The following is a 24,576-nucleotide window of genomic DNA, read 5'->3' as shown; positions in this document are numbered from 1 at the left end:
GGATGTGCCCACGCACTATCGCTATCTGCGGCGCATCTACGCATAGATCGCGCAGGCATGCAGATTCGCGCGCTCCGGCCTCCGCTCCCGTGCTCCGTATTATTTTTGGAGCACCTGTACAGTAAGAAAGTGGAGCAAAAAGGAGAAAAAAGTGGAGAAAAAAGTGGAGACCAGTATTCTGGAGGTCGTCGGTTCGAATCCCACCCGGCGAGCATTTTTTCTCCACTTTCTTTCTGTCTTTTCAAATTTTTTATCTGTTTCTATGACCCACCACATTCGCCCCTTTGCTTTCCGAGGTTTTTTTGACTGTCAACTCTTATTTCTGTCTTAATTCAACGAGCCCCTCATTTCCTATTCTGATTCGCTACATGCATAACGAGGGCCTCTGTTCTGGCAGTCTTGGTGCGATAGAGAGCTTAAGAGGGTTCAACGCTGGTCGACCACTCTCGACATGTCGTAGACACTCGAGTCACGGCGTGGGGGTTAAAAAGAAGGTTCCTTTCACCCCGAGTAGTCCGAGTGACGCTGGCTACCACTCCCAAGCGCAGGAAACAAAAATACCTTAATATAAATACCCCAGAAAGTGGAGGGGAAGGTAGCCCTGCCGATAGCGTAGTGGTCATGGCACCAGACCGGTATTCTGGAGGTCCTAGGTTCGTAACCCATCCGGCGGGCATGTTTTCGCCACTTTCTTTCTGTCTTTTTAAATTATTTATCTGTTTTTATGACCCACCATATTGTCCCCTTTGCTTTCCGAGGTTTTCTTGACTGCCTACCCTTATTTCTAAATATATATCCCGAATAATCTATACATGAGGATGTTCGGATGAAACAGAGGTAATAGATATAAACAAATAGGAATTTTGCTGTCAAATGCTCACATATCATGAAAAATGAGGGAGAATGATCAAAATATCAAGAGAATACACAATATGGCTATATGAAAGACGGGTGTGAAGGATGTCTAGTGCCTGCAGTCAGAAGTCCGGGGAAAATGCAGATCTACGAAATGAAGTCAACAATGGAAGACAAATGAACACACATATTTCTACGCCCATTTGGCGACTCATACCAGGGATTCTGAGGTACTTTGCAACGCGCCGTAAAAAAAAAAAAAAAGGGAGACTGGATGAGAAATGTGCGCTTTTGTAAACAACAACACATTAAGTATTTTTATGGTATCGTGTGGTTCGTATGTCGTTCTGTTTTGGTCTCACGTTTTTCTAACTTGAACTTTTTGTGAGTGTTTAGCAGTGGGTCACTTGTAATTTTTGTCAGCGTTTAGCAGTTGGTCGCTTGTAAGGCTTACCTCGAAAATATTGGGTACTTGTTTCATGGGGGCGCGGTGCTGTTAACCAAAGATACTTGTTGCCGCGACCTTATATGTGTTTTTTTTAATAAGTTCTCTTTTCGAACTCTTTACGTAATTTCGCTCGTCGATGGGAAACAAAAAAGCGATGCCACAGAAAGTGACACTAAACTGTCACTCCAAAAAATCGACACGGGGGTCAACCAAGTCATGCATTTCATTCGATATACCCCTTCTCCACGACGAACACAAGCATGCAACATGCCAACGTAAATTGCGCTTTTGCTAATTATAAATTATAAATATAAATATAATATAAATATAAATTATAAGTTATATATAAAATATATATTAATATAATCTTATAATTTTTATATAAATATAAATTATAAATATAAATATATGAGTATCTACTCAGTGCACTTACTGTTTCGCCATGTGCTTCGATCCACTGCCGGAAGGGGTAGTCAGCGCAGTCACAGATGAAAGGGTTGCCGGACAGCCACAGAGATGTCAGGTTCCGCACTAGCACCAGGGCGTGCGGAAACCTCTCCAGCCTGTTGTTTCTAAGATCGAGGGACTGCACTGTCTCCGGAATAGAACTCTCGTTAAGGGTGGACAGGAGATTATCTTTGAGCGAGAGTACCGCGAGATGAGGCGCGCCATTGGCAATACCATCATCCAGCTGTAGTAGACCGTTTCCGTTCAGGTCCAAGCGAGTGGTGCCTTTCGGGAAGACCTGAGGAGCGCGGTTGAGTGCTGCCGAGGAACAGTTGACGCTGATGGCACGTTCGCCGAAGGAGTCTTCGTGGCACGTGCACTTGCAGCCTGGCTCGCATTCGCTTTCCCAACGGACCAAGTCGATCGCGGTCAAGTCGCGCAGCCTTTTTCCTCGCAGCCAGAAGGGGCCCTCGCACGTCGGGTAATTGTTAATGTGCACTTCACTGCCCGGTCGGATGAGCCAAGCCAGTCTGCAGTCGCACATTAGAGGGTTGTCTAGAAGGGTTGATGGGACATGTAACATAATAGAACTGTTAAGAACGCTGGGTTACCTAAACGCGAAAATGTTGGTCTGCGTGTCTGTCTGTCTGTCTGTCTGTCTGTCTGTCACTCGGTTTCACCGAAATGCCACAAAACAGTCGAAGGAACGCTTGAAAACAAATAATATATCCGCAGGACCGTGCCAAAGTTCTACACCGCTACCATGGCCCATTGTCAAGCTGGACTAACAGCCTTTGTCAAGCTGGATTCACAGCTTATAGCTCCAGCCCCTTCCTCTCAAAGGAAAAATAAAGAATTGAATTGAATTGAAATGTGCAGTATATTTAGTGCAAGCAAACCTCGGTAACATTTGAAGCAAAAATAAGCGCCTAACCGAAAGTATCAGCGTTCTTTTAATTAAGCATATGCTTTGTATCGGCTTTTAACATAGGAAATAAACAAACTATGTTAAAATTCTTGCCAACGAAGTGATATCAAAGCAAAGACTAAAACCAAAAAGCTCGAGTTGGAGTTTGAGGTGGTCTGAGTACAATGAAACGAAAGGCCCCACCAGATGAGACGCCGGCAGTGCGAAAATAGAAAATTGAGCTGAATTGAGCGAACCTCCGTTACATCATCCATGGGAGGAGCACGAAGTGAGGGGACGAGCGTGAAGGGCTCGAGGGGTGTTACGTGCAGGAACGGTCGAAGACTATGGTCGTTCTAAGACATTTGCAGCGAAGCAAGCAGGTGCGCGGCCAATTTTCAGTGCAAAAGCACCATTGCCGAAACTCTGCCGCTTTCGCTGCGAAATTAGTGAAGCCTGTTACCAGAGGCCTGTTTTTAAAATATTCTTTTATGAAGCATCCCGTATTTTGCGGTTTATAACTGGCTTGCGCTAAGGTTGATGAGCTGCAGAAAGAGGGAACCCCCTGGGCTTGCAATAGCCCGCCGTTAGGCATAAGCGGGAGTTTTGAAGTGAGCATCATCAACCGATACCCGTAGCTAGACGTATGTGACGCTCCCCGGAGGGGAGATGGCGTCACTCTACCAACTAGGTGGGTCCACGCAGAGTTGAGGGGAAAAGAGACAACGCAGGCTCAAAGGTACAATTTAATTAACAATAGTTAGCGCTGGTGCCGGTGCGCTCACCCGTTGAGAGGCTGGGACCCTGTAGGGCGGCTGGCGCTGGGTCGTGGAGCCGAGAAGTCGTTCAGGCGCGGCGCTGCAGGGTGCACGTGCTCGAGCAGGGCCGTTCGGGAGGGTGCCGGAATTCTCGTGTCGGTCGGCGTAGGCGGTCCGTGCTCCTGGCAGATCGTGGACGCGGACCCGAGATGTGACCGCTGGCTGGCTGGTCCCGGGTTGAAGTGGGGGGAGCGCGCGATCGGATTACTCCTACGGGCGGCTGCCTCGTTCGGCCCGGCAAGATGATGTCCAGTCGGGAAAAGAGCCCTCCGGCCTCGTTCGCTAGCCTTCTTATACCCTCCTTGGGTTACGCACAGGGGGGGTAAGGACGAGCTCGTTGGGGAACCGGCCGGTCATCGCTCTGCGCGTGGGCGCGTCACCCCGCAAGCCCTCGGGGATTAACATTCTTCTGCAGATTAACATTCTTCCGCGCGTGCTTCCGCACATTCCGCGCGTGCTTGGCCTTTCTTCGTGCCACGCGAAGTGTCTGCCGCCCGCTTCTACCTGGGAACACGTTTCTGCGTGCGCATGGGTTGTACGCGGCAGTCAGTGGCGATGTGCGACCGTCACACCCGCCCATCCACAGAGGAGACTTTTGTCACTGCAAAAGTCTTGTTCACAAAAGCACAAAAGGTTTATGGTGGGGCCACAGGGCTCGATGCAAAACACACCGCACCGTCTTATCACGACACCACACTGAATGCAGTCAGCAAGGTCACACGGCGAGGCGCGTCGGCACCAGTAAACATTAGTCATAAACATCCTGTCAATTTCTATATACATGAGCCAAGCGAATGTCAACATACAGGTTTACGGGTGCAAAACATGAACACTGAAATTGGGAATTTTGCCCCTCAGATACACAGGACGAACGCCCGTCAAATATGATACGGTGCTGCCCCACGACTTCGCAGTGCATAGCTGTGTGTCGGCTGAGGGAGGCTGTTCACCGCGGGGGGTTGGGAATTCTGAATGATTTCATCGAGCATGGCTCCATGTAAAGCGTCCGTGAATGGGCTCGTAGCTGGGCTACTACGTTCCGGGGACGAAGGACGGGGCCTGCCTGTACCAACACTCACCCTGGGGAGTCTCAGCTCGTCCTCTACCTCACCCAAAGCAATTTTCAGCTTGTTGACGTTTACAATTTTCTCGTCTTTCATTCGAATCCCTCTGATTCGGCACGTGACGTCGGACAGTTTTTCGACAACTCGGAAAGGACCTTTCCACTTCGGCGCGAGCTTTTTAGCCAGGCCGCGGGCCTGGCTTTCGACTTTGACGTAGACCCTGTCGCCTATCTGAAAGCCGGCGTCCTGGCTCCTTTTATCAAGACGCGACTTTCTCTTCTCCGCCGCCTTGTTCAGTGCTTCATACGCTAGCTTGTGCGAGACTGAAAGGCGTTGAGCCAGCTCCGCGCGGTAGTCCTCCATGGTGTTATAGTGCATTCTGGGGGTCTCACCGACAATGCTCGGGATTGCCGCATCGCGTCCGTGAAGGAGGAAGAAAGGGGTCTCATTTGTGCCCTCGTGGACTGCGGTGTTGTAGGCATGCACAGCGAAAGGTAGCCACCTATCCCAATCTCGTTGGTCGTGTGCTACGTAATGGGATAACATGGTCACCAGGGTTTGATTCAGCCTTTCTACTGCACCGTTACACTCCGGGTGATACGCGGTCGTTTGTAATTTCTTTATCCCCAAGAGGTCGTACACCTCTTTCATCACCCGAGAGACGAAGTTGGTGCCCTGATCGGTTAGAAGTTGCTCGGGTACGCCGTGTCTCAGTACCACCCCTTCGACGAAAACGCGTGCTACGGTTTCCGCCTTCTGGTCAGCCAGCGGGAAGGCTTCGGCGTAACGGCTCAGATGGTCTACAAAAACAAGTATGTACTTGTTTCCGGCAGTCGTAGTTGGTAGGGGCCCTACTATATCCATCGCGGTGCGCTGGAAAGGCGCGCTAAGTTCCTCGAACACCTGCAAAGGAGCACGCTTTCGGTTCTTAGGCGTTTTATGGAGAGCGCAAGAGGGGCACTTCCGACAGTAATCCAGCACGTCCCTCCGCATCCCCGGCCAGAAGTACGTCATGCCTATCCTCTGGCGGGTTTTACGTGCCCCTGAGTGGCCAGCGTACGGAGCATCGTGATGTACACGTAGGAGCTCGCCTTTCATTGAGGCAGGCACTACTAAACGCCCCGTACCTCCTCCCGCCTTTTCCCTGAACCTCAGCAGACCCCCGTCGTCCACATAATATTGTCCCTCACCGTCGCCTGCTTTAAGTGATTTGACAATTTTCTGAACGCCGGGGTCGTCGAACTGCTCCCGTTTCATGCGGGCCTCCTCCACCGATGGCACGAAAATGTCGAGTGCCCGGACTGGCATCCTGCTCAGAGTGTCAGCGTTCTGATTCGTTTTACCCGCCCTGTGGATGACTTCATAGTCGTACTCCTGTAGAAGGAGGTTCCACCTTGCCAGCCTCGAGCTGGGGTCACGAGCGTTCATGAGCCACTTGAGCGGCTGGCAGTCGGTGACAATCTTAAAGTGCCGTCCGTATAGGAAACACCGGAAGTGGCGCACGGACCAAACTACGGCAAGGCACTCCTGCTCGGTAGCACCATATTTCTGCTCCGCGGGGTTCAGCTGCCGACTCGCGTACGCCACGGGGTGTTCCTTCCCATCGAACTCCTGTGATAACACCGCCCCTACCGCCACCTTGGAGGCATCTGTCGCAAGTGTGAACGGCCTGCTGAAATCCGGAAACTTCAGCAAGGGAGCCTCGGTCAGCTTGCGCTTCATGGCCGAGAAAGCTGCTTGCTCCTCCTCACCCCAGCTGAATGGTTTCTTGGTTGTGAGCTGAGTTAAAGGGCGCGCCTGTTCAGCAAACTGGGGAATGTGTCGCCGATAATAGGACAGAAGACCCAGAAATTGCCTGACTTCTGTCTTTGTTCTGGGCTCTGGAAACTCCTGAACGCATTGTATTTTGGACGGGTCAGGTCGTACTCCCTCCGCTGATACGATGTGTCCTAGGTACCTAACTTCGGGGCGCAGGAATTGACATTTGGATGGTTTCAGTTTGAGACCGGCTGCACGCACTCTCTGGAAAACGTTACGCAGGTCGTCTAGATGGTCCTCGAATGAGCTGCTGTACACGATTATGTCGTCCAGATATACATGACACACTTTCCCCAAAAGACCGGCGAGGATTACGTCTGCCGTACGCTGCCATACCGCCGCGCTGTTTACGAGGCCCATAGGCATGCGTCGCCACTGGTAATGCCCTGAAGGCGTGTTGAACGCCGTCTTTTCTTTGTCGTGCTCATGCATCTCAATCTGCCAATACCCGGAGGCCATGTCCACTACCGTGAAAAATCTCGCAGAACCGAGCTCTGACAATGTCTCCAAAATGTTCGGGAGTGGGTAAGGGTCGATGCGAGTCACACGGTTCAAGTCGCGGTAATCAACGACGAAGCGGTACGATCCATCTGGCTTTTCGACCAATAGCGCCGGAGCACCCCATGGAGAAGTAGAGTGTTCGATTATCTCCGCGTCGAGCAGCTCGTTAACCTGCCGTTCCATCTCGTCTCTTTTGGAGTAGGGGATCCGATACGCACGGCGGTAGACCGGAGCTGCATCGCCAGTCGAAACTCTGTGTTTGATCACCTCACAGTGGCCGATATCTGTGCCGCTGGTAGAAAAAGCGGGGCCGAACTCGGAGATTAATTCCCGAAGTCTAGATTTATCTGGTTCGGCCACGTGTGAGAGATCAAAACGGCTAAAGAGGTCGACCTCGTCTACACGCCGGCAAACAGTCTCTTCTGCTGGCCTCTCGGCTACCACCGCTGGCCTGAGGACACCGATGAGTTTGTTGCGAGGCAACTTAATCTCCTGACGCGTGGTGTTCACGACGCGCACTGGGACCTTGCCAGTCTCGGTAGCTCTAACTAAACCGTAAGCGCCGGCAACTCCAGACACCTCAAGGGGGCCGCTCTCCGCTACACCCAACTGTCCCCTAGCCAGCTCGCAAGTTACCTCCCCCACCAGCACGCACTCGCTCAATGGGGGCAGTAAGCTTTCCTTGGTGAGGCGGATAGGCGCGCCGTCGCAAGAATGCCAGTCGTCGCGTCCGCCTGCCTTCTTGTTTCCCCCCGCCCAGTTTAGAATGGGAATGTCGATGCCTCCTAGGTTGATGGCGCCTCTGCTTAGGAGCAAGTCTACCTTTTCTTCCGAAAGGATGTTCTGTCCGATTAGACCAGCCACCGGCAGCCTGGCTCTCTCTGTGCAGACGAAGAACGTCGCCGTAACAATGCGTTCCCCTAATTTCAAGGGCACTTCACAGCATGTTACGATTTCCAAACGGTCGCCCGTGATGCCCACTAGGCTTGTTCTCTGCTCTACCGACCGGAATCTCGTTCGCCAGTCGGGCAAAACGTCGTTTAGAGCGCTCTCTTTGAGGAGGCTTACTTTTGATCCCGTGTCAATCAGGCATTTCATAGCTGCTCCCCCTATTTCACACTCTATTATCGGGCTAGCCTCTCCGCAAATGTTCACTGTGAACTCTTGAATGCCCCCTTTGCTTCCCTCCAGCGCGCGTGCGCCCAAAGGGGGCTCGACTAGTTTCCCTGGTTCGACCGAGAAGCGGAATTTCCCGCGGGATTATCCGCGCTTACCTGGTTGTCCCTTCGCGGTTGGCCCTGGGGGGGCGCGCGCTGCCTACAGTTCCTAGCAAAGTGTCCACGCTCGCCGCACGAATAGCAAGTCGGCCGTCCCGTCTTGTTGTCGCGACGCCTGTCTTTTTGCTGCATTTGTTCATTTTGTAGCGCGATGCTAGATTCCAACAAGCGTTCGACCCTTTCGAGCCGTGCGTGGAGCTCTTCAGCTTCCCTCTCGCCTTCCTGCACGCTTCTGACCGGCGTGCGACCGCCATTTACTGTTCGCTCATTTCTCTCCTCCCTCACAGCCGCGTCGATGGCCTCTTGGAAATTCTTGGGGTCACGAGAAAGTGTGAACCTGCGGACCGGGTCTCGCAGCCCATTCAAGAACTGAGTGCGAAGCTGCTCGTTCAGAAGCTCTTTGCGGAGCTCGCGCTTTACTTCAGTGTCGGTGCCGTCCTGCGTTCCAACGGCCGCGTTGCCCAACGCGCGGAGCCTAGTCGCGAACGACTGGACGTCTTCCCCGTCCTTTTGTCCGGCGGACAAAAACCTTTGGAGCTTCACGTACTCTGGCTCTGTATCGAACCTTTTCGTGGCTAGAGCTTTAAACTCGGCGAAAGTCGCCGCTGCAGCAACAGCCTCCTCGTGCCACGCAAAGTTATAGGCCGCACCGACCATTTTGCAGCGTGCAATACCTGTCATCTGCGCCTCTGTCCAGCCACCAAGACCCCCCACCTGTTCGAGAACACGTAGGAAGTCCTGGATGGTTATCCCGTTACCATCCCCTGTAAATGATGGAACCATCCCCCCTAACGCCATGACACTCGCGCCTAACACATTCGCTTGGGTCATAGTGGCCTCGTTCATGGTGCCTCGTTTCCCCTCAGGCGTGGGGGTGGAGTCCCACGCCTATACTCTGCGATTTAAGTTAAGTGAATCCCACCGCTGCCACCACTTGTGACGCTCCCCGGAGGGGAGATGGCGTCACTCTACCAACTAGGTGGGTCCACGCAGAGTTGAGGGGAAAAGAGACAACGCAGGCTCAAAGGTACAATTTAATTAACAATAGTTAGCGCTGGTGCCGGTGCGCTCACCCGTTGAGAGGCTGGGACCCTGTAGGGCGGCTGGCGCTGGGTCGTGGAGCCGAGAAGTCGTTCAGGCGCGGCGCTGCAGGGTGCACGTGCTCGAGCAGGGCCGTTCGGGAGGGTGCCGGAATTCTCGTGTCGGTCGGCGTAGGCGGTCCGTGCTCCTGGCAGATCGTGGACGCGGACCCGAGATGTGACCGCTGGCTGGCTGGTCCCGGGTTGAAGTGGGGGGAGCGCGCGATCGGATTACTCCTACGGGCGGCTGCCTCGTTCGGCCCGGCAAGATGATGTCCAGTCGGGAAAAGAGCCCTCCGGCCTCGTTCGCTAGCCTTCTTATACCCTCCTTGGGTTACGCACAGGGGGGGTAAGGACGAGCTCGTTGGGGAACCGGCCGGTCATCGCTCTGCGCGTGGGCGCGTCACCCCGCAAGCCCTCGGGGATTAACATTCTTCTGCAGATTAACATTCTTCCGCGCGTGCTTCCGCACATTCCGCGCGTGCTTGGCCTTTCTTCGTGCCACGCGAAGTGTCTGCCGCCCGCTTCTACCTGGGAACACGTTTCTGCGTGCGCATGGGTTGTACGCGGCAGTCAGTGGCGATGTGCGACCGTCACACGTACAATGAGAATGATCCTGAATGGCGCGTCGCAATTCCTTACCTAACGATTAGCCTAAGGATAGGGCCTTAGGCCTGACGTAAAATTATAATATCTGACGTCATGCATTGCTACCCACTAGAAAAAAAGCACTTTGTACGTCAAGCTGCGAGTACCGAGTGACGTCGTAGACCTCAAACCAGATGGTTAGTCCCAGGTCGGTACATACCCGACAGCTACTGCTCCGTTTACAATGTTCCTGCAGTAGGTGCTTATAGAGCGCAAGCGCTACAAAGGATAGCCCCAAGAAATCTACGCCTGTACTCTGAATACTCGGCAGTCGACGCAGCGTTTAGTCGGCCGGCCGCCGGCCGGCTAAACGCTGGGCCGACTGCTGTCGGAGGGTCGGCGAACCCTGCAGTAGTTCAGTCAAGCACCGCCGGCGGATCGTCGCAATTCGTTGGCTCAGTTCAAACTAAGCCACGACGAGTTCGTGCCAGGAAGAATGTGCCTTTAGTTTGTTACTTTGTACACTGTATCAAGCTCTAACTCCAAGTCGCTCCAGGCAAGCGCGCATGCGATGCTTTCTGACTGGTACGCTAGTAGAAAAATCTAAGGCTAATTGAAGGCTGGAGAAGATTCAGCGAAGGTAACATAGGTACTAAGGAATTAAAATCAACCCAAACTTTTACCGTAAAGCGAAAACCAGGGTGCGGGAAGCAATTTTTCTCTGGGTGAACTAGCACAGCGGTCAGCAGCACGACCAAACATTTGAGATCGGTTTTCTGCCTAAAAATGCAGTAGCTAGACATGAGATATTGTGGGACTTTGGGGGACGCTTACTGCACGAGCACTGTACGAGAAATAGTCATCTAAGCTGCTTGAAATACTTAAACTAAATAATAATGTAAACAGGTTATACATTATATAACTTACATTTCCGCCCCAGACAGCGCTGGCTAGTCGCGCAGTGGTCTCGAACTCAAGGTATACTGTTTTGCAAGCCGCAAGTCCGAATCCACGATAGTGCGTGTTTTTGTTTGTTTGTTTGAAATTCATTTATTTGGTTTTCGGCAATGTTTTCTATATTGAATTCACAATTTTTTGGGCTGCAACGTTCACTGATTCACCAGCGAGTTCGCAGAACGCGTGGGAACTGACACTGACGCTCTGCCGAGTTCTCCTTGCCGTGGTGTTGCCATAAGCCTCGACTGCTTCCGGGCACAGTCCAGAATTAGCCGACCGTTGGCCTGGCGCGGGCAGGCCTCTTGCGATACAGGCACGAGCCAGGCAAGCTCCAAAGATGTGAGCAAAGCGCATAGTATCTCAGCGTCTGCGGTGACGCGGAGGGCGTTCATCAACTGTGTACGCTTATGCTAGTGATTGTTACGATTCCAAGCCGCCCTGGCAGGCCTATATGACGCATTTTACAGCCGACAACATGGCAGAAGCGCGGTATGCCGATTACTGAGATATTGAGAATGACCACACAACAATAACGTCGGATGCCAAGCATGTTGTTTCACATAAGCGAAATCGAAACTCGTTTGAATTCTAATCTTGGACATCGTCCAATCACGTAGCACCTTTTATTGACGTGACTTCTGTTGGCGCTGCCGCCGCAGACTGGGCAGATAACTGCGCAAACTTAAGCCTTTTTTTTCAGGTTTTATGAAATAGATACCACCTTATCGCCTGGATAAACGATGAAAAGTGTGTTTATTTCAGCCAGTCTACGCCATGCAAGCAAAAACAGGCGCTGGACAAATTCACTTCAGTGACACTTTAAGCTGATGGAGTTATTAGACAGTCTTCATAACTAACTTCAGTGCCTTCTTAAGAGCGTACAATCGATTTACAAGTCTACTCACCTTTGTACGCCATAAAAAGTTTAGCTTTGATGCCCGTGTAGTAAGAAACCGTAACAGATTACTCGGTGTTTGAGTTCCCTCTATCAATCTGGATAAATATAACTCCGGACCTTACTGTCAGAAAGATTTACAACAACGAAAGCCCACTGACAGCTCCCCTGACACAAAATCTTTTTGTAAACGTGTAGACATGCTCCTATCGCACAATTCCAGACGCACATGAGTGGCAGCGGCAAGCAGTGCGTACCGTGAATGATGAGCGTCGGCTTCGCGGCCATTCTGTGAGGGAAATCACTTCGGCGAAGAACTTCCACCTGGTTGTTTCTGAGGTTGAGCGACTGCATTTCTCCAGCTCTGATGAATGCTCCTCGCAGGTTGCTGATGTTGTTTCCTAATAGCCTGATAAAAGCCAGCCGGCCGTTGTTTTCAAATTCAGCCCTTCCCAATGACTGGAACGCATTAAAAGAGGCGTCCAGGTATTGTATCTTGGGAAGATGTCTTAGGGAGCCGTTAAGAGAGAGGAGTTCGTTGCCCTGCAGGAGCAGCGTGTTCAGCGTCACAAGGCCCCTGAACGCGTTTGTCCCCATCCACCGGATATTGTTTTCACACAAGTTGATCTCAGCAAGCTCATGATTATCGCTGAAGGCGTCGTCCGGGATGTGAGTCACGAGGTTGCATCTCAGCGAAATCTTTCTCAAAAGCGTGAGACCCTTGAAGGCGTCGGTTACATCGCGAATCTCGTTGGACGACAATTTCAATTCCCTCATGCGACGCGTTCTGTTAAAAGTTCCGCTTAGGCTAGTCAAGTTGTTGTCCGACAATGCAAGGAATTCTAGTTTCGAGTCCTTACTGAATACCGATCCATCTAAAAGGGATATGCTGTTATTGCTGAGATCCAGGCGGATCATGTTTTCGAGTGAGTGAAAAGCTCGTGGCTCCACTAGGGTGATTCCACAGTTGCCAAGAAAAACCCTTTCAATCTTCTGATACGACGGTTCGAACTCCCCTATCACACCCAGGCGATTACCCTCAAGGTAGATGGTCTTCAAGTAAGGAATTTTGGATTTCCGTAGCATTTCAATGTCTGTTATCCGGTTGTGTCTCAGGTCGAGCGTCTGAAATGGAAACAAATAAGCGAGTCGGCATACACCAATATACAAAGATGCGATGTGGCATGGAAACGGCACAATCTCCATAATCGTTGCTCCGCCAGCCAGAGGCATTCGGGCAAGAACCCATTATTATTACTTAAAACTTATTTGATAATGCTTTAAGTTTATTACGGTCCACTGCTGATAAGCTTAGACCGGGATGAAAAGATGCGAGTTTCGTTCGCGTAATCCACACGCACAAAAGGGGCTAAATTTATGCTTTGATTTATTTTCTAGGGTCCTCCAGGATATTTACAAATTTGCTAAAGGTGAAGTTTATGACCTTCCAGTAAAGTGCCTTCCTTCTTTCTTTCTTCTGAAGCCCTGGCTCAGGTATTGCTGACGCAAGAACATATAAATGCTCGTTGAGCCATTTTCTGCAGGCGCTAACTGTCCGATGTTACTGTGGTTATTGGTCGTACACATCAAGGGTCCGCTTAAAGACGTCACTGCAGCCAATCAGAAACTAAGACGTGTCACCTAGAAGCGAGCGCCCGCCTGAATGAAGCTCGAGTCGGGGCAGCGATAACGGAGAGTGTGGAAAGGAGGCTCGCCTACAGTGGCGCCACAGCGGAGGCGAAAGGTTGGATACATGGCTTAGCTAGGCGCGCCGTTGCTGCATGAGCAGTGAGGTTCCTTCTCCCCTTGTTGGGTGGTCGCAAGGTTCTCGACAGAAACAACTGCCAGTCGGGCACGGAACTGATGCTATCGCACCAAATCGCCTGCATCAGCGAACTACAAAAAGTGGCCAAAATCCACGCTAGGATATCAAAAATCAATGAAACGCCTCCTTCCATCAATTACCAACATATTAAAGCGCAAACGTTTCATAATTAGAGAGATATAGAGCTTGTTTAGTGAGCTAGGTGTGGGTGGGGCGGTTCGACTTTTCAGATAAGCATGTGCCGTCATTGCTCGACCAGCCCTCTCTACCAACAGAGGTTGATCTTGAGGTATACGGTGCTGGGCAGTAGCCTCTCCCGCTGCTCAGGTGTAGGGGAAGAAAAGGGGATGGCAGGTCTGGATTTTTATCGCGCTTCCATATGAGCCGGAGAGTGCCTACTTGGTTACAAAGTTACATTGTGCGTTGAATCGAGTGGAAACTAACAAATGCATCCTGGCTGGATAGGGAAATGTGTTAGTCTGCATTAGTCTGAGTGTCCTTGCTTTATTCTTCGTGGGTCGCGGGTTCGGTTCCCGGCCCCGGCGGCCCCTTTTCTGATGGAGGCGAAATAACGCCCGTGTCTTCGAGATTTCGGCGCACGTTAAAGATCCCCAGGTAGTCAAAATTAATCCGGATCCCTCCACTAAGGCCCCCTTATCGCCTGCGTCGCCTCGGCGCGTCAAACCCCACAGTCAATCAACTAATCAATTGATTCTTCGTGATCTCTGGGCGTGGGGCCGGGAATGTAAATCCTGTAGTATTGTGAAATTTCTTTGAAAGTTGTGAGCGGTGTGCATTGCGGTTTCTCCTCCGTGGCCTGGTGGACGAGCTCTTGGGTCGTGAGATGGGCGTGCTCTTTGCCTCTCATGGGGGAGTGGGCAGGGTCCACACAATTGCGACCTTCCTGCCCAGCGTCTTGGTTTCTAGGATGCGTAGTGTCATGGGGGCCACCTATCACAACATGGAGCTACGGCATGCCTCGTGCGACTCCGCGAAAATGGTCGTGGTCTTGGTTTGTGTGAGAGCGAGAGCGATGGCAAGTTCTTCTATTTAGTTAGCTGTGGCACTTGCAATGGCAGCAGTTGTTAGGTGTTTGCACCCGTCCGTCACCACGACCACCGTGGGCGCTATTCCAGAAGGCCAGAGGTAGGTCGCTTCCGAGTTTCCAGCTGCTCGAGTTAACAAAGTAATGATAGTGGAGCAACCGATAAAACTCGAGCGGCACGGGCGCAGTCACCCGGAGCACGCTCTACATTACCAGCGAGCACATGTTTGAAGCCACTCACATTAAAAAAGCATGGCTTGTGCGAACATCCGCATGCACCACCGTCTAAAATCAAGTTGCAATATGCACTCCGTTGTGTAAAGTAGATAACCCCGCTATTTCTTTTAAAACTCCGGCCTGGCCCCAGCCTCCTTTAAAATCCGGAAACAGCGCAACACGGACGAGGACGGAAGAAGTAGACAAGACGAGCGCTGTTCTACTTCTTCCGTCCTCGTCCGTGTTGCGCTGTTTCCAGATGTCCCCTTACCAACTCGCCCAGCTTTCCACTCCTTTAAAAGCCACGCCCTCTAAAAGCGGCCCGGGGCGGCTCCGATTTTCTCGGTGTTCTGTTCTTCCACTGAATTGTGTTTGCTACGTGGTTTGAGGGTGGCTCCCGTGCTGCTCAGTGCAAGCTCAAACCAAGTAAGCGAAGGAGTTCACTGTAGCGAAAGGAACGCGCCCTTCTTCCGACTCTGTCAAGCGTGACCGGCTCTTTTTACGTGCGGGCGGCGGGCGTATAGTATCAGAAATCGACCCAATGTACCGTGTCATGAGCGTGTTTGAACACTGTCATGTGCGTTTTAGACGTTGAAGTCGTTTCATCCTCGTAGATTCTGATTTTACTGTGTATGAAGACGGCTGCCGTGGAAAAATCTTGTGGTCTTGGCTGCTCCTATCGTTCGGGCTACACCGAACTCTTCTTTTGGACTGAACATCCCTGCGACTGTGGCAGCATTTGACTGACGATGACCTGGGGACATCGTTCGTTCATTGCTTGCTGCTATCAGCTTTGTTACTAAGCATCAAATGCAAGGGACTTCGTGGCTGTGACGCTACCCCACCGGGGAAGTGGACGCCATGGTTGGGGGGGGGGGGCTTCAACCGCTACGCCGCGCGAACGAATGGGCTGGGTGTGTTTCACTGACACGATAACTCGGATGTAACTCGGGATTGATATTGCACGGCCGAGCAGAACTCGTGAGGCTCGTGGTGTGGGCTGCTGCGGCGTGGTTCATTGTTCACGGCCGCAGTAGCAGTCATTTCTCCTACCCGATAGATCTTTTCCTTTAGTGGAGGAGCAATTTTGAGCGCATTTTCGTCTATCTAAAGTACTAGCCTATGCTGTGGCTCTGTAGTTTTGTTGATGGGGAGGAAATACAAGATGGGCAGAACAATGCTTTTCATGCAGCAAAAATTATGGAACTGCAATAGTCAATAAAATGCGATGTCGGTAGAAAAATAAACTTATTAAGGATTGGACTGAACAAAATACAGCGACATGCTCTGTCATGTGATTATACTTTGTATCAGTGTACAAAGTATGACAAAAAGACAAGGAATGACACGCTAAAGTCCAGGCCACACGTATGCCTAAATGAGGCTTTTCCTGCTGTTCCGCCATTTCCCGGCCGTGCTGTTCCGCCAGCGGAACAGCGGGACTTTCGATCGGCTCGCGGCAGGTTCCCGGTGCTGCTCGGTGTATCCGGCGCGAAATGCAGCCGGGTTGTATATATTGACATGTACAGCATCTGGAGCGGACACAGGGATCAGACGTTGACGTAGCCCTTGTTTTCAGCTTTATATGAGCAAGAATGTCCTTAAAACTGCAGGTTCCGCGCCTGCAGGCGACTGCAGGCGGTTTTTCAGGCTACTTAAACCACACCCCAGCCTGGAACAACATTTCGGGGGGGGGGGGGGGGGGGGGCACGGGCCCGATGTGCTCCCTTCCCCCCCCCCCCCTCCCCCGGCTACGCCCCTGGTAGCTGTTATGATACGGGTGGCGTTGCGGAGAATTACTTCGAGTTTTGATTTGATTGATTGTAGGGTTTAACGCGCAGACGCAACGCAGGCGATGAGGCGCGCCGTAGTGGAGGGCTCCGGATTAATTTTGACCACCTGGGGATCTTTAACGTGCGCCGAAATCTCGTACACACGAGCGTTTTTGCTTTTCGCCTCCATCAGAAAAGCGGCCGCCGCGGCCGGGAATCGAACCCGCGACCTCGTGCTCAGCAGCGCAACGCCTTAGCCACTGAGCCACCGCGGCGGGTACTTCGAGTTTTGTGTGCTGAGTTTTCGTCAGATAGCAGTAAGGAAGGCCGTACATGATCCGTGAGATAAGGAGAGCTTCCACCGCCTTGCGACCTTTGTGTTCCTTTAAATCAAAATTGCTTCGGGACACCCTATTTATCATGTGGAGGATCTGGTTCGCTTGAGTAGTGATGGTTTTCAGCCAGGTTGTACCTGTGCCGCCTTGATCTATGTGAAAGCCGAGGATCCGTATGGCGGGTTTCGATAACATCGAGCAGCAATCATAGAGTTTCTTAGTAAGTATACCAGAGAGGAAACTGCGCCTGGGAATCCATGTTGCCGTGGGGGGTTATGGCAAGACCCCCGCTTTTGACTTGCCCTTGGCATGACAATTGGATTCCTAAGCGGTTTTGGGGATTTGCTTTCTTCCCTATGTATTAACACGTCTACGAGCTACGATGAATCCGAAATCCTCCCTGTTCTGTGGTAGCCGTGTTCGGTGAAACAGCAGTCAGTGCGTGATCGTACCTGAGGTTGGTCATGCCGCAGTCGAAGAACGTATGACTGAGCGGCTAAAATGCCGCCGCGAAATTTGTAGCTGACGAAAAAAAGAAACAAAACGTAATTCGACGTCGACGAAGACAAGATACGGCAGACACGGGCGCCTGCGGCCGTCCATATCTTGTATTCGCCCAGGACTCCTTAACGCCAGGTTTACTTTTTTCTTCAAGTATGAAGCAACTCGCTCAGCAGCAAGTTTTGGTAAACTGTAGCTGATAATCGGTGCACCGGTTCGCCACGAAGGCGACGCTTTCACAGGCACGCTCAAAAACATTTTCAAGCTCTTCAAACAACTCATGGTTCGAAATAATAGTAAAATTAATAAAATAAGAGTCTCTAATAAGTTTTCCACAAAATATTAACATTGTTGCTAACTGCCAGCATGGTCTGCAGAATAGTAGGAACAGCCGTCCCGGCAAAAATACGCTTTACTTCCTTTTTCCTTAGTTTTAAAACAGCCTATTTTATTTTCGTTACATAATTGCACGCTATTCGGCACGTTTTTGTGGTTTTGTGGCATTTTGTTTAAATTGGCAGTCACTGGAACGTTTCAATCCAAGCCAATGATGACACTAAGGCGAGCGCACGATTTATTGGCGGTCCATGACGACACAGACGGCCTGGATGTGAGCCGCATAGACGCTAGCGCCAGATTCCTCTCTAGTGTATATTGTAAGAAACTCTATGGCAGCAATAACTTTGAGTGTGGCGCGTTTCTGTCACGCGTTTTCTTTTTTTTTTTTTTTTTGCCAGTCGGCCTTGGTCACGTGATTGCATTGCCAGCCATTTACGGCAGAAACGAGCAGAAACTGCTTCTTAGTACGACAAATTTGAAACAAAAATCTCATATGAACGCCTGAAATTAAAAATAAATCAACTTCATGGTGAAATACAGATTAATAAAATAAAAGCGCGATAAAATAAGGTAGCTGGATTTGGTTGCTCCCACTAGCCACCAGTGAAGCAGTGGAGCGAGAGGACGCACTGAAAAACGCCATTCTCTAATTGCGCCTCCTTTAAGCGCGCTTCCCTGGACCGGTTGCGTCACTTTAATAATCAGGACATTCTAGCTCGCTCCCTTCAAGAGGTTGGGTTAGCCACTATTCCAGAAGTTACAGTCGCTGATGGGTCGGTTAGCATGACGGCTGAAGACATTCGCCGCGAGATCGACATGTAGGTGGCGACAGCGTCGCGCTGCTAGTGGGGATGCTCCGCTGAGCGGCCCCGGGAGAATGCACACTGTGGGCGCGCTTCGTGCCTTTTTCTCGCCGTATGTGAGCATGAAAGGCGCAGAGAAGAGTGGTATGCTGTAGTTCAGTTCCTCAACATTCAATGTATAGCATGGAAGCGGCAATGAGTTCTCATTACTACGACGAAAAAAAAAAAAGCGGCGACCCATCGGGAATCTCAGAACGGCCGAAATGAATGAATGAAACTTTATTATTGATACGGGGGGCTTGGTAGCCTAGTTGGGGAAGAGGCCGAAATAATGACAATGAACTTGTACGCCGGGGCTCGTAGGAAGCTCGATCTTTCAAGACTGTGGCTTTGAGCCTTCAATAAAAGCATAAAAAGAAACAATTCATAAAGCCTCGATCTCTGGAATTTAGTTTACAACACCAGTTTCAATCGCTTTCATTGGTAGCATGACAGATTCTTGCGTTTGTGGGATGCCCTGAAATGGTAACACCATTTAACTGCCCCTACATTTTGTTTAAGTGCTTAGGATATTTTTTGTGTGTTCGAAAGGCAACATAAAGTTACTGAATTTTAACCAGCGCAGAAATATAAATGCAACTGTTCTAACAGGTATTTTGCGCGCAGCCCTAGTTAAATGAAATTTTAGCGACTCTGAAGGCATCTAGCTTTGATGAATAACGGTGTCAGTCACTTATTCAAGCCTTTCGTCGCAAGTGAACTTGCGAATTAAATTGCTAACGCGCGTAGTACAATCAACATCTCATGTTCAGCTAGACTTGCAAAATGACAAAAAAGACAGCGTAAACCAAGCTGGGACCTATGTACAGTGAGCAGAGATTTTGTTACGGCTGCACTGTTGACCATTTGCGTCCATTTTAAAATCTAACAAGTGCCTAGAAGGGAGATGTGTTTGCATTCTGGCATGATGTCGCTTACGAACAATAAAGATGGCAAATAAAGTTTCCCTGTTGTGGATGCAGTAAAACATTCCTTTTTATTTGTCGTTACGAAACAGCGCCACGGGTTTCCGGTAACTAATTCGTGTTACCGTGTTACCTCGATCGCCTCTTTCTTGGTATTTAATTCTTGAGGATTGGTTAAAAAAGGTACGGATAAAAGTTTTCTTTTTGGGGGGGGAGTTCTACCAAACGTCCTAAGCGAAGCGAGAAGAAAACGCATGTAACGCGAAAAGCCAAACGTTGGCTTTCAGTATTACTTGCAATTGCAAGTAAGCTAGGCGTCGTGTTCCGTAGCGGTGAAAAAGCAGTACTTCAACAAGAAGACGCCAGTATTTTCAAAACTGATTAAACCATTTTTGGCCCGAGATTGTCCAGAAATTGGGGCTCGCCTTTTCAAAACGGTATTTAAAGCGAGCATTGTGGGGAAAAAAATCCAGCGAGTCGTGGCACACGTCCTCCACACATGTGCCACACGTGTGGAGGGCGTGTGCCACGACGCTGCCGGGCAACAACGTGCAATTATATATTATATTACGCGATTTTTCCTCCATCTTTAAACTTAGGTCCACCTTAAGAGGTTCAGACGTGACCATATGAGGCATTTGGTTATGCTGAGGGAAACACATTCCTGGACAAAGTGATTTATGTCGGTATTTGAAAATGGGATATATTAAAATGACACACGAAATGCCACAGGCCAGCGGCAAACTCACAACAGCTTAATTTTATAGAAAAATTCCCCTCAAATACTCTTGCGCATCCACAAAAATGTATTTTAAATAACACGCAAAATTAGCAACACAGTATAAGCAACGACTGTCCAAAAATGGTATTTATTTTCGAAAAGGTATGCGAAGAATTCGATTACACAGGTGCTTGTGGGTGTAAAATACGTCCCCGGTAATGTAACGGCGATAGTGCACGAATCGTGTGCAGTGTAATTGTTTTTGTTTGTTTCTTATTTCTAAAAGGACACCGCAAAATTTTACAAGGGTGTGGCAAATGCACGAGTATGCCCAGGACTTGTCGCTTCTTACCTGCTTCGTGTATTAAACTTTTATCCTTTAAATAACCCCCACGCCACCTTCAAAAAGCACCCTTTGACGTTCCCCAAACGCCAGACGACTGCACTCATCAATAAGAAAAGTGAAATGTGTCAAAGAAATGTTTATAACACGTTTCACACTGAAGCGTTGACAACGGCGATGATGTTTCGTGGAACTAAATTAGTGGATTATCCCGCAACGGCCGCTGATTATTGCGTTTCCAGAAAGAAAATCCGACAGATGGCGACGAGTGTACTGGCCAGTAGGAAGACGCATTGAAACATCCCCCTCGCGAGGGGCACGATCAAATGCAGAGCATTTCCGGGGGCGCACGACGTTAAGTAGTTTGCGTTACGTTAATGCTGTTGCACTTGTGGCAACTGCTGACGAGAGAGCGCTCGTCAGCAGTAATTTGAATGAGTCAAGGATATAAGGCGCGTCCGTAGCCTCCAATTCTGTGTTGGCTTTGTGGCGCAGTGGTTAGAGCACAATGTACATTGCGTTCCGCCCGCAGGGTCGAGGGATCGAAACCTGGCGCCGGATAGTATTTATTTTTTTTTATATAGTAGGGAGGGGTGCGGTGCGGACTACGGACGCCAACGCGGGTGACATCGTGAGTTACTGAAATGCTCTGCATTTAAAAAACCCGCAAGCAGAGGTAACTATGCCACTGCTTAGTGCCAAACAAGTGCACATATTCGTTATTTATCGTGTGAAGCACGCGTCATGTGCCGCGCGCAACGTGAACGAGCAGACGACGCGAGAGCGCCATCCACACTAAGAGCGGTTCGTCCCGCCGCCGCCAGGGGCCGACTGTGTTCGATCTCGGGGCGAATAGCCGAGGTATTCGTGGGAGATTTCGCCACCCTTTTCTCTACCGAGAGCGTGTCTTGGGATGCAGAGGGATTTGAGGACAAGCTTAGAGCATTTTGTGGGGTGGTGCCATGCCTGCCAGATCACCTGTTTGAGTTACTGTCTGCTCCTGTGGATGCCGACGAGCTGAGTGAGTGTGTTAAAAAATTGAAAGGTGCGCCGGCGCCTGGGCCTGACGGTATCCCTGCTGGATTTTACAAGAAGTTTTTTCCGGCCATTCGGGGTGCACTCCTCGACAGGTGAACGGCTTTCTTCAGCGCGGAGTGCGACGTGAATCTTTCCGTGAGGGCCGTGTCATTTTGATCGCAAAACCAGGCGTCGATCCTACGCAGCCCCAGGCGTATCGGCCGATTACACTATTGAACACTGACTACAATATTGTAGCATCTATTTTGGCCAGGCGTGTACCAGTACCGTTTTGCCCGATTTTATTAGCCAAGCGTAAACGTGCAGCGTGCCAGGTCGCACAATTTTCTCGTCCCTGGCATTGAAGCATGATTTGCTCAGTTACGCGACAAAGATTACCGCTTCTGGGTGCTTCATCTCTCTCGATCAAGCGAAAGCTTTCGACAGTGTGGAACACCGATACTTGCTAGGCTTTTTGCGTCAAATTGGCTTTACACAAGACTGTAGCTATGCTCGAGCTGTTGAACTCGGTCGGGAGCGTTCGAATCCCTGTCAACGGGCTTTTAAGTAGTCTGCTCTCTGCCACCCATGGGATAAGGCAGGACTGCCCCTTGTCGCCTTTGCTTTTTGTCATTTGTCACGACCCGCTGCTCCACCGTATTAATGGAAGCACTGCCATCCGCGGCTTTCCGTTGCCAAGCATAGGCCAAGTTAAAGTGTCCGCGTATGCGGACGACGTGTCCCTGTTTATTCGGGACGAGGACAGCTATCAAGTGTTTATGCGGCTATTTCATGAGTACGGTGAGCTACCTGGAGCTCGACTGAACAAGGGAAAAAGTACGGCGGTGCGTTTCGGCACATTTGCGTCTGCCTTGGCGGGCGACGTAGAATGGGTGACGGGTGTTCGAGTACTTGGGGTGGTGTTCCATTCCTCGGGTGAAGTGGCGAGTAGTACATGGAAGCGCCTCCTCGAGACTGCGGAGCAGCGTCTTGCAGTTGCAGGAAAGTTCAGTCTTTCCCTCGCAGAGCGAGGCTACATAATTAAGTCGTCCGTCTCGGTGGCGCTTTTTTATGCAGCACGCGTAGCAAAACCACTGCGCCATTTCACCCGACAGCTCGCCACGAAGTTGGGATCGTTCTTTTGGGCGGGCAAGACAGAAACAGTGTCGAGAGCGCTGCTGAGGCTGCTCAAGTCAATGGGTGGTTTTAGTCTGCCTTGCTTGCAAACCACGTTCAGCGTCTTGGCGGTACGTAAAGTGATCGACCTTGTAGACTCGGACGAGTATCCAGGGAAGGCTCTGCTACAGTACTTTTTGAGAACTTTCCGCTCATTATTTTATGACGTATACACATCGCCGGTCCTTCTGCTGAGCACCCACCCCCATTTTATGCGTATGTTACAAAAACATTGCGAAATCTCCAGTCTTCCTTGCCAAGCCTACGTTTCAGGGAAAGTACGGCAAGCGAAGTGTGAGAAAAATTACGCCCACCTCCCCTCGCGGGAACCCTGGTGTGATGCGACGCTGAAGGGGGTTCCGTTGGGTGTTTCCGTTGGGTCGATTAGTCGAATTGCGTGAAACGCGTAGTGAACGTGAATTGCGTTTCAATCACATCGTTGGGTTCCACGCGAGGGGATGCGGACGTAGCGCACCCGAAGGAGAGGAGACTACGGAGAAAGAGAGTACTGCATATGCGCACAGCGCGCAGCGCCGCCCACCGGGGGAGTGAGAGTGCGCTGCGCCACGCGCCCGCAGATGTTGGGCGAGAGTGTTCGCTATCGGAGAGAGGAGAGGGGGTGAGCGGAGGAGAGACGCAGCTGTGCGGACGCGGACAACGACGACGACGGACGCAGGACAGGGCCGCCGGCAAGAGATGCTCCTCTCAGCGTCGCATCTAAAAATTGGCAATAACCCAATTAGACAACCAACGGATAGGAAGATCACGCGGTTTCGGTAGGCATCAGCTGACTTCGATGGCACTTCCGGCTAATGTTCGGGATTTCGGATGTTTACGTGGCTGGGAAGTTCTCCCGACGTGTGACCGTCTGGCGAGATTCGGCGCTGGGCGTTCCGCACGGTGTCCACACTGTGGCCACACTGAAACGTTAGAACATGCCTTGTTTCACTGTCGTGTAGCGGCAACGTTTTGGACTGTATTAAGCACGATGTTCGGACTCACACTTCGAATGAACACTCGTTCAAATGATGTGTTGGTGAATTTTCTGATGTGTGCTGGTGCTTTTTTTTTGTGGAGAAATCGTGGTGCTGCATGCATTCTGGCCCGGCCGCAGCGGGAAATGTTCCCACTGCTGTGGCGTCTCCAGTGGATTATCATGAGTCACTTGGAGCACGCGTTGGCAGCTCTAGGAGCAGAATCTTTCTTTTTGCAATGGTCTACGCGCTTTATAGTGATCAGGAGCAACATCCTGAGCGTTCCTCTTGTGCCGTAATGAGGTCAGTATAATTTCAGAACTCTTTCTGTTACGCTGGTGAACTCTCAGTGAACTGATTTTCTAGTAGCTTGTTGCCCATCCCATAGAATTGTTGTGCAGTGTGTAGTATGACCATGTTGCATGAAAACTGACTGGATAATTCTGTTTTTAGGGCAGCGCTGTTACCCCTAGTCGCTGCGTCCGGATATGTGGGTTATAAAAAATTCTCTTTTCACACATAGCATGAATCGCATTTTTAAAGCGCTTCAACTCCGCCTCGAAATATTTCATCACGTTACGTGGGCGTCGCTAGAGCTCGTGTCTCCCGAGTTCAGCTTAATCTCGGGCCTTCTGGAATAGCTCCCCTGGGGCGCAGTTCTAGAAGGCCCAAGTTCCGCCTACTCCCGAGTTTCCAGCTGCTTGAGTTATGAAAGTAGTGATAGTGGAGCATCCGATACACCTCGAGCGAAACCGCCGGAATCGCGCGTAGCACGCCTGGCATATTCAGCGCACTCTATTGGTGCAGATTACGTTGATAAAGTACGGCTTGGGCTGTCTTCCGCATGCAGCACCATCGGAAATCGATCGGCAATACTCATTACCTGGCAT

General features: G+C 50.7%; 1 protein-coding gene across 1 annotated transcript in view; it reads right to left on the bottom strand.

The window, feature by feature from the left end:
- LOC144162036 (uncharacterized) overlaps positions 1-24,576 on the bottom strand; it is a 78,993-nt gene that overhangs the window by 15,178 nt on the left and 39,239 nt on the right. The window contains exons 9-10 of the mRNA XM_077692557.1: positions 11,912-12,779; positions 1,737-2,305 (exon numbers count right to left, since the gene is read on the bottom strand). Of these exons, the coding sequence (XP_077548683.1) occupies positions 1,737-2,305; positions 11,912-12,779 (1,437 nt within the window). The remainder of the gene's footprint in view (positions 1-1,736; positions 2,306-11,911; positions 12,780-24,576) is intronic.

This window comes from Haemaphysalis longicornis, unplaced genomic scaffold (genome assembly GCF_048455015.1).
Source record: "Haemaphysalis longicornis isolate Haplotype H1 unplaced genomic scaffold, Haemaphysalis longicornis Haplotype H1 scaffold_1, whole genome shotgun sequence".
Classification (NCBI taxonomy): Eukaryota; Metazoa; Arthropoda; class Arachnida; order Ixodida; family Ixodidae; genus Haemaphysalis; species Haemaphysalis longicornis.
The sequence above is the reverse complement of the archived record's forward strand: the minus strand, read 5'-3'. Positions and strand labels throughout refer to the sequence as shown.